The sequence below is a fragment of the Mus caroli genome, unplaced genomic scaffold (assembly GCF_978045245.1).
Source record: "Mus caroli unplaced genomic scaffold, Mus_caroli_1 scaffold_9, whole genome shotgun sequence".
Classification (NCBI taxonomy): Eukaryota; Metazoa; Chordata; class Mammalia; order Rodentia; family Muridae; genus Mus; species Mus caroli.
The window spans coordinates 78,126,761-78,140,963 of record NW_028227264.1 but is presented as its reverse complement, the minus strand read 5'-3'; the positions used below and the strand labels follow the sequence as shown (position 1 = coordinate 78,140,963).

The following is a 14,203-nucleotide window of genomic DNA, read 5'->3' as shown; positions in this document are numbered from 1 at the left end:
ATGTTTACGAACTATACAGGAAGATCAAGAGTCATATAAACTCGACTCTTGGGGAATCTCACAGATTGAGTCACAAATCACAATGTACATGGGTTGGACTTAGCCTCACCCACCCCCAATATATGTAGCATATGAGCAGCTCAATATGCATGTGAGTTCCCAAAGAGCTGTAGTGGGGGGCTGTTCTTAAGCTGATACCTCTCTGGACAATTCATTCCACAGCTGAGCTGCCTTCTTTGGCCAGAGTGGAAGAAGACGCAGCTAATCCTGGAGAATCTTGGTGTGCCAGGGTAGCAGGACACATAGTGGTTGCACACCCTTCCAGCAGAGAAGGAGAGGAGGGACTCTTTGGTGGTGAACCAGGAGGGGCAGCATTTGATGTATAAATGGAATAAAATATTAATTAATGGAAAAGTAACTAACATCACAAATGGCCTATAAAATGTGGGTGGTGGGAGGTGGTCCTTAGTTGTTAAGTATCTAAGGTGAGAAAGACACTATTACCAAACAGTAAACAGAAATAGTGCGTGTTCTCCATTTCCATTACTTTCTCAAATTTTCTGCTTCAACTCCAGTCCTTATTTCCACTCATGATAAACCTTTCTGTCCACAATTTGCAATGGTCATGCTGTTTTATCACGATAAGACACAGTCACAGTCAGTTCAGATGGCCTTTGATTTTAAGCCTTTGACAAATAAAGAACAATGTGAGTATTTCCCTTTTATACTTAACTGTATTGTTGGAAACATGTAGGCAACAAAATTAATATGAGGATAGAAAAATTTTCTTTGTCACATCACAGTTTGAGGGTGAAGTTCCCTAAGGCAGAGGATTGTGGCAGTGGTGACTTTAAGACACTGGGCAGATTTCATTAAATTCAGGAAAGGAAAGTGATGGCCGTTGCTGACCAAAGATCATTTCCACTTTCATTCAATGGCCAATGGAGTAAACCTGCAAAAACCAACATATTTAGATATAAATTTTAATTAATATACTTTCTGTATTATAAAATACATACTTTACTTGTGCACTAATTAAGAGCTAAGTGTCTTTGTATCTTGTATTAAATATTTTTCAGACTCCTCACTCTGTATGCAGTGAGAGCTGCAATCCTGGATTCAGGAAAGTTGTCCTGGAGAGCAAGCCTACCTGTTGCTTTGACTGCACTCCTTGCCCAGACAATGAGATTTCCAATGAAACAGGTGAAGGACAAGTTTCTCAGAGGCTTTTCCATTTTTTTCTACAGTGCTCTAACAAAACTAAGTAAAGGAAAAAACGAGACAAGGGAACCACATGGCCATTACATTACTTCAGTTTAACAACTGAATCTTTTACCTGTATGTTCTATTAAAATAACACATAGGAATGACTCACCTTTTTAGTCATTGTAGGCATTGTGGCATCAAGAATTCACTTCCTCACAACAGAGACAAATGTGAAATTTCAGCATAAATTTAATCAACAATATGCTGAGTATTGTCTTTGTAATCTTGGCCAGGTGGTGGTGGTTAGCACATGCCTTTATTCCCAGCACTTGGGAGGCAGAGGCAGGCAGATTTCTGATTTCGAGGCCAGCCTGGTCTACAGAGTGAGTTCCAGGACAGCCAGGACTACACAGAGAAACCCTGTCTCGAAAAAAAAAAAGTCTTTGTAATCTTGAAAGCATACTTTAATGACACTTGCATTACATTTAAATGTGAATAATTTAGCTTTGCTATAGTAGTTCCACAATTGTCTTATTTCACACAGTGGACCCAGAAAGCTATTTCATTTTCCCAGTTGCAATTTCTGTGTTTGATCTGTTTTATGGCATAAGAAAGTTTTTAAATTAATTTAATTACAACATTTTATTGCCAGGTTTTCTTCAACCCAGTTAATGCATCTGAAACAATAGGTTAGACAAAGAAATTAAGTTATTGTGAAGAGGGTGAAAGACAGACAGTCAGAGATATAAGGGATGCAATTAAAAAACTGAATACCTATTTTGTATAGAATTTTATAAATTAATTCACATTTTTCAAGAAGCATAATTATTTTATATATTTAATATTTCCATATCTACTAATGAAGTTGAAACTATAGTTATGTACCATTTGAAAATATTATTGTAATTGGCACAACAGTAGAGGTGTCCTCAAAGTTTATAATATGTTGTGTCACTCATTAACTCGTCAACACCCAAATATCAATAGTGTATGTATGTTCTCATTAGAACTACTGGAAACAAATATAAATGTGTAGAAAGATCATGTGACATCTTTTGAAATGAGAACTTGGCACATGATCACCTTTTGATGCACTGGTAGATGGGTGCATGTAATGTTGCTGTAGTGAATATGTCAAGATCTACTGAACACTGCACATACCTGTGTTCATATCAAGACATGAAGTGAAGAATAATTAATTCCAGAAAATTTGGGGGAAATTTTAAACAATGTCAAAATAAGAACAACAAGCATGAGCCAGTCACAAGGTGACTGCAATCAGCAAGTGTAGCATAAGCATTGGGCCACTCCAGGTTGAATAGTAAACATAAGTAGAAGGGACTTGCGGTTAATAACACTGATGTGAAAAAGAAGGCTACTTGTTCATTCTTTCAGGATTTTTCGTGAAATAAATTCCATTTTCTTTATTTTCTTTTTTTAACCTTTTTTTTATTAGATATTTTCTATTTCAAATGCTATCCCTAAAGTTCCCTATACCTTCCCTCCACCCTGCTCCCCTACCCACCCATTCCTGCTTCTTGGTCCTGGCATTCACCTGTACTGGGGTATATAAAGTTTGCAATACCAAGGGGCCTCTCTTCCTTGTGATGGTTGACTAGGCCATCTTCTGCTACAAATGCAGCTAGAGATATGAGCTCTGGGGGTACTGGTTAGTTCATATTGTTGTTCCACCTATAGGGTTGCAGACCCCTTCAGCTCCTTGGGTGTTTTCTCTAGCTTCTCCATTGGGGGCCCTGTGTTCCATCCATTAGATGACTGTGAGCATCCACTTCTGTATTTGCCAGGCACTGGCACAGCCTCATATGAGACAGCTATAACAGGGTCCCTTCAGCAAAATCTTTCTGGTATATGCAAAAGTGTCTGGGTTTGGTGGCTGATTATGGGATGGATCCCCAGGTGGGGTAGTCTCTGGATAGTCCATCCTTTCATCTTAGCTCCAAACTTTGTCTTTGTAACTTCTTTCATGGGTATTTTGTTCCCTATTCTAAGGAGGAATGAAGTCTGCACTCATTGGTCTTCCCTCTTCTTGAATTTCTTGTGTTTTGCAAATTGGATCTTGGGTGTTCTATGTTTCTGGGTTAATATCCACTTATCAGTGAGCATATCTAATGGCTTCTTTTGTGATTGGATAACCTCACTAAGGATAATATCCTCCAGATACATCCATTTGTCCAAGAATTTCATAAATCCATTGTTTTTAATAGCTAAGTAGTACTCCATTGTGTAAATGTATCACATTTTCTGTATCCAATCTTCTGTTGAGGGACATCTGGATTCTTTCCAGCTTCTGGCTATTATAAATAAGGCTGATATGAAAATAATGGAGCATGTGTTCTTATTACCAGTTGGAACTTCTTCTGGGTATATGCCCAGGAGAGGTATTGCTGGATCTTCCAGTAGTATTATGTCCAATTTTCTGAGGAACCACCAGACTGACTTCCAGAGTGGTTGTACTATATGTACATTGTATTACACATATCTCATTTCTGACAAGGGGCATGATAATTTTGTTTTTATTATTTATTCTACATCCCAATCCATGTCTCACCTCCTGTTCTCATCCTCAGAAAGTCCCTCTCCTATCCATTTTCTCATTCTCCAATGAGAGGCAGGAGCCAGCACTTTGGCTGTCTTCTAACCTGGCGTATTATTTGTCTACATCGCTAGTCAAGACCTTTTCTACTGAGGCCAGAGAAGGCAGCCAAGTTAGGAAAACACTTGACAGACAATCGAGAACTACATAGATATATATCTTTTCATTTCTTTGCTGCTCATCTGCTCCATATGTAGGGAGGGGCAGGTTTTGTCGGAGAGTGTCTGCATCTGTTTCATTCAGCAGAAGAGACTTTCATTAATAATTTCAGGGATTGGTATTTTCCAATGGGATGAGACTGAAATGGGACCATTGTCTCTATTGGTTTCATTGGGAATTGGTTTTCTCTACCCTCTGTTTCTACTTCAACCCCTGTTTCTGCATCTTGTGTTCATAGGATGAATTTGGTGTCAAAAATTGTGTCTGTGAGTTGGTTTCCCTACTGCTTCAATAGTGGCTTCCTGGCTCAAGGAGGTAGACTTTTCAGGTTCCAAAGAACCACTATTATGACTCTGAGTTAAGTTCACCCCCTTTGATTGCTGGGGGCTCCCATATCCCAGATCTTAACAGATCCTCAAAATGTTTGCCTTCCTCTACCCCAATCTACATATTTCTATTCTCCTGGCACTCTATCTTTCTCTTGTATTTCTCTGTATACTTGATCAGGAAAACCCCAGTTCACCTCCTTGTCCTTTCTGCCACCCAGATTCCTCATTCCATCTGCCTCCTATAACTATTATATTCTACCTTCTAAGTGAGAATCAAGTACCCTCACTTGGGTGTTACTTTTAGTTTAGCTTTGGCTCTTTAGTGTGTATTGTGTGTATCCTGTACGTATGGCTAATATCCATGTATAATTGTAAACATACCATGATAATCCTTTGGGGTTACCAATCTCTGGATGATAGTCTCAAGTTCCATCAATTTCCTTGCAAAATTCACGATGTCCTTGTTTTTAATGGCTAAATAGTACTCCATTCTGTAGGCATACCAATTACTCTTTATCTATCCATTCTTCAGTTAAGGGATATGTAGGTTGTTTCCAGTTTCTGGTTATTAGGAAGAAAACTGATATGAACATAGTTGAGCCAGTGTCACTGTGGAATAATGTGCCATCTTTGGACTTATGACCAGAAGTGATAGAGCTGGATCTTGAGGCAGAAATATTGACATTTTCTGATAATCCAGCAAATTGATTTCCAGAGTGTTCTTGCCTAATAGCAGGTTTTTTTAGTTTGATTAGTTACCATTTATGAATTCTTTATCTTAGAGCCTGATCCATTGCTCTTCTGTACAGGAAGTTGTCTCTAGTACCAATGCATTACAGGCTATTCCTCAGTATTCTTCTACTAGATTTATTTTATTTGTCTTTATGTTAAGATCGTTAGTCCATTTCACTTGAAGTTTTGTGTAGGAAGATAGATAAAAATCTATTTTCATTCCTCTACATGCAGACATCCCATTAATTCAGCACTAATTCTTTAAGATGCTTTCTTTTTCACATTCTATGGTTTTGTGTCTGTAGGTATGTATGTGGCAATATTTGAAGATTGATGCCATGGATCAACCTGGTTTTTTTCCTATACTAATATCATGCATATTTTATTACTATTCTTTGATAATATACCTAGAGTTCTGGGATGTGTGCACCTCCAAGAGTTTAATTATAGTTTAGGCTTGTTATAGCAATTTTAGGTTATTTGTTTCTTTCTTTCTTTCTTTTTCTGATTTTTTTCATATGAAGTTAAGAATTGCTATTTTAAGGTATGTAATGAATTGTATTGGAATTTTTATGGGCATCACACTAAATATGTAGATTGGTTTTGGTAAGATAGCCATGTACATTATGTTAAACCTACCATTCAAGAGCATGGGAAATCTTTCCATATTCTGAAATCTTCCTTAATTTTTTTACAGTGAATTCTGTTATATAGGTGTTTAAATTGCATGGTTAGAGTTACATGAAGATATTTGTATTATTTGTAAATATTGTAAAGTGTTTTATTTCCCTTATTTCTTTCTCAGTTAATTTATCATTTGTATAAAGGAGGACTATTTTTTTAGTTAATTTTGAATCTAGCCACTTTGCTGAAGGTGTTCTCTGGTAAAATTTTGGGTTATTTGTATTTATTATATCATCTGTGAATAGCAATCCTTAGACTTCTTTCTTTCCAATTTGAATCCACTTGATCTCTTTTAGTTCTCTGATAGCTCAAAGTAGAACTTCAAGTACTGTATTGAATAGATTAGAGAGATTGGGTAGCCGTCTCTTGTCCCTGATTTTAGTGGAATTGCCTAATTTTCTCTCCATGTAATCAGATGTTGGCTATCCATTTGCCATATGTTGGTTTTATAACGTTTAGATATGTGTCTTGTATCGCTGATTTCTCCAAGACTTTTGAAAGGAATTAGTGTCATATTTTGTTAAAGTCATTTTTCTGTATCTAATCAGATGATCATGAGCTTTTTTTTTTTTAGTTTATTTATATAGTGAATTACACAGATGGGTTTTCATGTATTTAGCCATCCTTGAATCCCTTGGATGACGCTTATTAGATTATGGCTAAGATGTTTTTGATTTGTTCATATATATATGAACACACACACATATATATATACACACACATGTATATACATACATATACATATATACATATATATATACATATATACATCTATCCATCTATCCATCTATCCATCTATACATATATCCATATATATCCATATATATCCATATATATCCATATATCCATATATCCATATATATATAGTGTGTGTGTGCTCATTTCTTCATCAGTATTCATGAGGGAAATAGGTCTAAAATTCTCTTTTGTTGAGTCTTGTGTAATTTGGGTATCAGTATGACAGAAGTCATATAGAATGAGTTCCACGGTGTTCCTCTGTTTCTATTGGGTGGAGTAATTTGTGGAATATTGGTATTATCTTTTCTTTGAAAGTCTGGTAAAATTCTGCAATAAAATCATCTGACCCTGGGCATTTTTGGTTAAGAGACATTACAAGACTGCATCTCTTTTCTCAGGGTTTTAGGGCTATTTATATAGGTTTCCTGATCTTGATTTAAACTTTGTTAGTGTGTTACATGTTTAGAAAATTGCCCTCTTTATTAAGATTTTCCAATTTTGTAGATTACAAGATTTGAAGTAAGACCTGATGCTTTATTTATGCTTTTTTTGTCTTGTTTTCTCTCACTTTTCTTTTTGGATTTTATTTATTTTGACACCATCTCTATATCTTTAGTTATTTTGGTGTGGGTATGTCTATTTCGTTGATTTTCTCTAAGAGCTAGTTCTTGGCTTCATTAGTCCATTTTTTGTAATTGATTGATTCAGATTATTGAAATCAGATTATTTTCTGCCCTTGACTCCTCTTAACTGTGTTTTCTTCTTTTTTCTATAGTTTTAGGTATACATTTAAATTCTTCATATGAAAAATTTCAAATTAAATTTTTTATGGGCATTCTTGGTGTAATGGACTTTCCTCTTAGAATTATTTTTACTGTTTCCCAAGAATTTGCATATGCTGTGCCTTTATTTTTACTGAATTCTAAAAATTTCTTTCTTTATTTCTTCCCTGAACCAGAGATCATGGAGTAGAGGCTTGTTTAATTTCCATAAGTGTGTATGCTTTCTGGTGTTTCTGTTGTTGCTGAAGTCCAGCTTTCCTCCATCATAGAGGAAAAGGTGTTATTTCAATTTTCTCGTATCTGTGAAGGATGCTTTGAGACTGATTATCTGCTAAATTTTGGGGGAAGAATTGGGTGATGAGAAAGTTGTATATTCTTATGTGTTTGTGTGGAATATTATCTAGATGTCTTTTAGGTCCATTTGATTCATACTTTCTGCCAGTTTTCATATTTCTCTGTTTAGTTTTTGACTGAATAACATATCAGTTGGTGAGAATGGGGCATAGAAATCAACCACTTTTAACATGTAGAGTTTGATGTGTGTTTCCAACTTTAGGAATGATTCTTTTACAAACATGGGCGCCCTTGAATTAGGAGCATACATGTTGAGAATTGAGATATCATTTTAGTGGATTTTTTTCTTTAATGAGTATGTAGTGTCCTTTCCCATTTGCTTTGTTTAATTATAGTTGAAAGTCTATTTTAATACATACAAGAATAGTTACTTCATCTTTCTTCTAGGGTCCTGTGGCCCAGAAAAAAATTATAGCATTTATTCTGAGGTAATAACTATCTAACTATCATTGTTGAACTGTGTTTCCTTTTTGCAGCAAAAGGATGGTTCCTATTTTTGATTTGTTCTGTTTGCCTGTTTCTTTTTTATTGGAAAGTTGAGTCCATTGCTGGTGAGAGACATTAACAGCCAGTTATTGTTTACCCCTGTGATTTTGATGTTTGTAGTGTTAGTGTGTATGTGTTATTGTGTGTTTAACTTTATTTTTCTGGTATAGAATTATTTATCTTCCGTGTTTTCTTGAAAGTAGTTATCCTCTTTCTGTTGGAGTTTTCCTTTAATTAGGTTTTTTGTAGGACTGAATTTGTGGATAGATATTGTCTAAATTTAGAGTTTTCTTGAAATATCATTGTTTTCTCTATCTGTGTTCATTGAGAATTTTTCTAGGTGTAGTACTCTAGATTGGCATGTGTATTTCTATAGGTTTTAAGATACTTGTCAAGGCCCTACAGTTTTTAGAGTCTCTATCAAAAAGGCACAATTCTAGTAGGTCTGAAATAGTATGTTACCTGGTCTTTTTCCCTTGTTGCTTTTAATATTCTTTTTCATTGTTGTTGTTGTTCTCTAAATTCCATATTTTTATTATTTTGTTGAGAGAGGGCTTCCTATTCTGTTCCAATATACTTTGTGTTCTGCAAGCATATTAGATGTTTATAGAAATTTTTCTCTTTAAGTTGTGAATATTTTGTACTATGATTTTGTAGAAAAACTTTCTCATCCTTGGAGCTGAGACTCTTTAATTTCTATTCCTATCATTCTTTGGTTAGGTGTTTTCATTGTTACCCCAAATTTCCTGGATATTTTGTTTCAGGGTTATCTTAGAATTAACATTTCTTCTACTTATGTATAATTTCTTTCATTGTTTACCTGAAATTCTCTCCTCCATCCTTTCTGTGTTTGTGATTCTTGCATCTGTTGTTCTCATTCTCTTCCCTAGGGTTTCCATCTCCAGTTTTTCTTCAGTTTATATTTTTTATTGCTTCTATTTCCACTATCATGTCTTGAACAGTTTTATTTAATCCCCTGGTTAATTGCAATTTCTAGTATTTCTTTAAGGGATTTATTTGTTTCCTCTTTAAAGTCCTATATTTGGTTCCCTTTATTTCTTTAAGGAATTTATTCACTTTCTCCTTAAATGAATCTATCATCTTCATAAGATTGGATTTCAGGGCATTGTGGTTTGGTTGTGTTAAGTTATGCAGGGCTTGAAGTTGTAGGATAGGTGTGCTCTATGGTCCTTGACTTTTGTTGTTTGAATCCATTTCATGCCATTAGGCATCTAGATATTTTTAGTCACTGCATGTTCTTGTTATACTATATATTGTGATGGGGCTTAGCCTCAATAATCCTAGTGTGATAAGCCCCTGGTGAGACTTCTTGGCTTGAATGGTTCTGAAACATCAGGTCTTAAAATCGTGGGCATAGAGATGGCTGGACAGTTTATATCTGGCATTGATAGCAGGCTTCTTAGGGCAGCTGGTTAGGATCATTGGGCAGGGAAGATGGGTGTAGGAAGGGAATCTAACCTTTATGGTTCTGGACCAATAGGTCTGATGAAGCTAGGCAGACACGTGGTGAGAGAATGGAAGTGTGGTCTGGAAAGCAGGATAATTATATTTCCTTATCTATTAATTCCCATTAGTATACTATAAACACATTATACATAAGTTATTCCTCTGGAACATATAGAGATAAAACATAAAGACTACCTAACTGAATGTTCATTTGGTTATAGTTCCTCTATGCAGATTGAAGACATAGTCATTTCATTTATGAATTTAATGTGATTATAGAAGGACCATACAAATGTACCCTCAAAATTCTTCTACTTTCATAGACTAAAGATTAAACATTTCAGAGGTATATACATTTGGATTGATAGAGTAGAATGAAGAATCTTTTTACATATATCACATCAGATTTTATTGATTTAAAAAAATACAGAGTTGGACATTCAAAAGTTAAAGAAATTACTGATAAAATATAGGGAATTATACAAAACCTACATTTCAAGACAAAACATAAGTTTTAAACAAAATAAAATTTTGTTACAAGTCTCCATTAATGAATGGATATTGTTTATACAAAACACATATTAGAAGCTAACACACCATTGCAACAAAAAAGATCTAAAATCAGACCAGTATAGATTTATATGAGTGTGACATTAGCAGAAATGGACACATTGAGAAAATGTTAACTATTGTGACAGGAGAATTTTAAAAAGCATAAGAAATATACACAAATACAGAGTAGAGTGAAAATGGAATTAAATGTAAAATCTTTCTATATGATTTAGGAAAAATGAAACAAACTAGTTTTGAAATGAAACATTTACAAAAATACGGAAAGTTATACATGTCATAAAATGAGTCATTAAAGAACATCATATATTTTCTTCCTCTAAGTTTGATTCACAATGATTCAGTTCTTAAAATCTGTTCTAGAGGACCACAGAAAACATGAGTTTTATTATTAAGTAGGTGTTTGACTGAAAAATTTTAACTAAGTTTATCAAAACTTCCATAAAGTAATAGTCACAAAATTCTCTCAATATGTAAAGGAGTTTACATCTCCCATACTATCCAGAATTTTGTCAAAAAACAGAGAAATGATTAGAGTTAGGTCCCTCTAACTTTTCTGTAACATCCACATATTCACAATAACATCTGTGAGATTTACTTGTCAACAAAAATGAGAGGGGTGGAAAAAGATAAGAAATGCTTTGAACAATTATTCAGTGATATCCAATAAAGATCACACAAGAAGAAAAGATTTCATACATCTAAGACAACCATCATTTTATACAAGAAATTCAATGAACAATATCTTTTAAAAAATGAATTCACATAATCTATTGGGAATTAAGAAACTTTTTTTGTGAACTGGTATAAGAAGTGAATTATTTTTTGCACTATAATTTGGTATTCTCAAGATCTAAATGTAAGTTTCAACTATATTATAAAATATAAATAAAGATAGGTTGAAAAAGAAAATGTGAACATTTCAATATACAGTTAAATAAATGGGCTCTAGTAATATGGTTTTCTGCATATTTTCATTATCAATTTGATACAATCAATATTTATGGCATAAAAGAAAACCAGTATTAAAAGTGTTTTCAAAGGCTGGATTGTAGGCAAGCCTCTTGCACATATTGTAGTTAGTGATTGCTGTGGGATGGACAGCCTCACTGGATTGTTGTGATCTCTGAGGAGGTGATCATGAGCTACATAACAAAGGTTGAGGAATATGGTAGAGGCAGGGCAGGCAAAACCACACCCCAAAGTACACAGATTCAGTTCTACACTCCTTATCCCACTTTCAGTTCCTGCCTGGTTTGCTCAGTGATTTGTTTATAATGTGTAATGTGAAAACCACATGTTTCTCCAGAAGAGGCTTTTCCTCCTGGATTTTTTTTTTTGTTTGTTTGTTTTTTTTTTGAAAGGAGTACAAACCTTAACTTGTAGGATTATTCATTTTAAAATTCTTGATTGTAATAACAATGCAATGAGTTTGAACTCTATAATATATTAGGGTAAAGAGAAACCTTGACCATGGATTCATAACCAACTTCATTTCTACCAGGTATGGATCAGTGTGTGCACTGTCCAGAAACTCATTATGCAAGTGCAGAGAAGAGACACTGCCTGAAGAAAACTGTAACCTTTCTGTCCTATAATGATCCCTTGGGGAAGGGGATCACTCTTCTGTCCCTTGGATTCTCAACATTCACAGCTCTTGTCATTTGGATATTTGTAGACCACAGAGGCACTCCAATTATAAAGGCCAATAATAGATCTCTCAGTTATATCCTGCTCATCACTCTCATCCTCTGTTTCCTCTGTCCATTGCTCTCTATTGGCCTTCCAAATACAGCAATGTGTATAATGCAACAGTACATGTTTGGACTTCTGTTCACTGTGGCCCTATCCACTGTGTTGGCCAAAACCATCACTGTAGTTATGGCCTTCAAGATTACTACTCCAGGAAGAAAGATAAGATGGTTGCTGACATCACAGGTCCCTAAATTTGTCATTCCAGTTGGCACGCTGATACAAGTACTTCTCTCTGGTATATGGCTGGGAACATCTCCTCCATTTATTGACAAGGATTATCACTCTGAACATGGACACATCATCATTCTTTGCAGCAAGGGCTCATATATTTACTTCTACTGCACTCTGGCCTACCTGGGAGTCATGGCCTTTGGGAGTTACCTCTTGGCTTTCTTATCCAGGAGACTGCCTGACAGATTTAATGAATCTAAGTCCCTGGCTTTCAGCATGCTTGTGTTCTGCAGTGTATGGGTCATGTTCCTCCCTGTATGCCACAGCACCTCCGGGAAGGTCATGGTGGCTATGGAAATGTTCTCTATCTTGGCTTCCAGTGCAAGCATTCTTATCATAGTCTTTGCTCCTAAGTGCTACATTGTTTTGTTTAGGCCAGAATTGAACACACTTACTCACAACAGAGATAAAAGACACCACAGGAGCAAAACTTTACTTAAAACATAGTTCACACTAAATTGAATTTTTCAAGATCTCAACCAGTTTGACTGTCAAATGTAAAGTTATGGCATGTTGTTCTTATGATAGCTTTGTGGATATACATTCTCACCAAATATTCTATCCATAGCTTGATTCCCTGGAACCCCATGATGAAGTATGTAATCAATTTCACACAGTGTGACTGCCACATTAAACTTCATACCACAATAGTTCTCATAATATTTCACATTTTCAAATCTTTTATTTTATATAAATTAGTCTTTTTTTTCAGTTCAGATTTTCTCCCCCTCCTAATCCATTCTATGTCTGTTCCACATTCTATACCTCCTACCCTATCTCCATGAGGATGTCTCCACCCTGCCATCTCCAACCCCACCAGACCTCCACTCTCCTTTGGTCCTCTAGTCCCTTGAAGGTTAGGTGTATCTCTACTGACTGAGTCCAGCCCTGGCTGTATATGTGTTGGGGGCCTCATATTATCTAGTGTGTGCTGCCTGGTTCCTGGCCCAGTGTCTGAGAGATCTCTGGGATCCAGGTAATTTGAGATTTCTGGTTCTCCTACAGGGTCGCCCTCCTCCTTAGCTTCTTCCAGCTTTTCCCTAATTCAACCACAGGGGACAGAAGCTTGTTTCAACTGGTTGTGAATAAATATCTGTGTCACAGACCTGACCCAGTTGACCCCTCTCAATCCGTGGGAATCAGGGGTTCTGGCAGGTGTACATGGAGTTGGCAAGTATTGACAGACAGACGAGGGCACGAGAGAGTGTGCTGGATCTGATGAACACCAGACTTTTAATACAGAAGAAAAACAAGAAAAGCCAGGAGAACACATCTGCCAAGTTACAGTGACTTGAATGCATACATAAAAAGATGGCAGGTTCCAGGCTGCATTTACCACTTAATTAAAAAGATCAACTAAACACAGCAGCCAATTGAATGCTCTGATGCAATGCTAGTCTACTGTTAAACCTACCACCAGGGGTTCTTTAGTAAATACCTGATAGTGCTATTCCTCTGGGCCTAGTGAAGAAACCTGTACCAGGAGAATTCCCTTCCACTAACTCTTTCAAGGACAACCCACCTATTTGCTAGGCCATTATGTATTCCTGTGTTTGGGTGTGACTCGGCTATTGTCCTAAGTAATTACTTTAATTTAATTACTTTACTAGTAATTGCAGACTAGCCCTGAGCTTTTCTAGCTCTGTTCTTTGTAATGCCTAATTAGTTGCACTGTCTCTACTAGAAGTGAATTTGAATGTTACTGAATAGGTAACATTCTTACTGAATTCCAAGCTCAGGGTCAGCTTCAAGGATTTTCTAGGAACCATTGGGACACTGGTGGAGGCTTAGCTATGTGAAAATCAATCCTTAAAGGCACTTATAATAAAAGAATACTGAAAGAGAGCACATGGATCCATATACCAGACTAACATGGGGACAGGGTTTGAGTATACGGGCTATGGGAATGCCAAGGTTCCAGGAGGCAAAAGTTTCCTTGAAACTCCCTGCCTCGTGACTGCTTTCAGGTTTTCAGGCCTGTAATGCATGTCACTTCTGGAGTGGATGCAGTATATCTGGATCTGACTCATTCATCTGCCTATTGGGTGTTTCAGAGGGGAGTCATGATAGGCCCTTTTCTGTGAGCACAACATAGC

General features: G+C 36.0%; 1 protein-coding gene across 2 annotated transcripts in view; it reads left to right on the top strand.

Moving 5' to 3' along the window:
• The window catches only part of LOC110288388 (vomeronasal type-2 receptor 116-like), a 43,852-nt gene extending 29,959 nt beyond the window's left edge, over nucleotides 1-13,893 (top strand). Inside the window, exons 4-5 of one of the 2 annotated variants that reach the window (XM_085842963.1) lie at nucleotides 1,080-1,203; nucleotides 11,626-13,893. In XM_085842963.1, the coding sequence (XP_085699089.1) occupies nucleotides 1,080-1,203; nucleotides 11,626-12,554 (1,053 nt within the window). In that variant the 3' untranslated portion in view covers nucleotides 12,555-13,893. The remainder of the gene's footprint in view (nucleotides 1-1,079; nucleotides 1,204-11,625) is intronic. The other variant, XM_085842962.1, reaches the window with a different exon arrangement.
• Nucleotides 13,894-14,203: the final 310 nt, after the last annotated feature.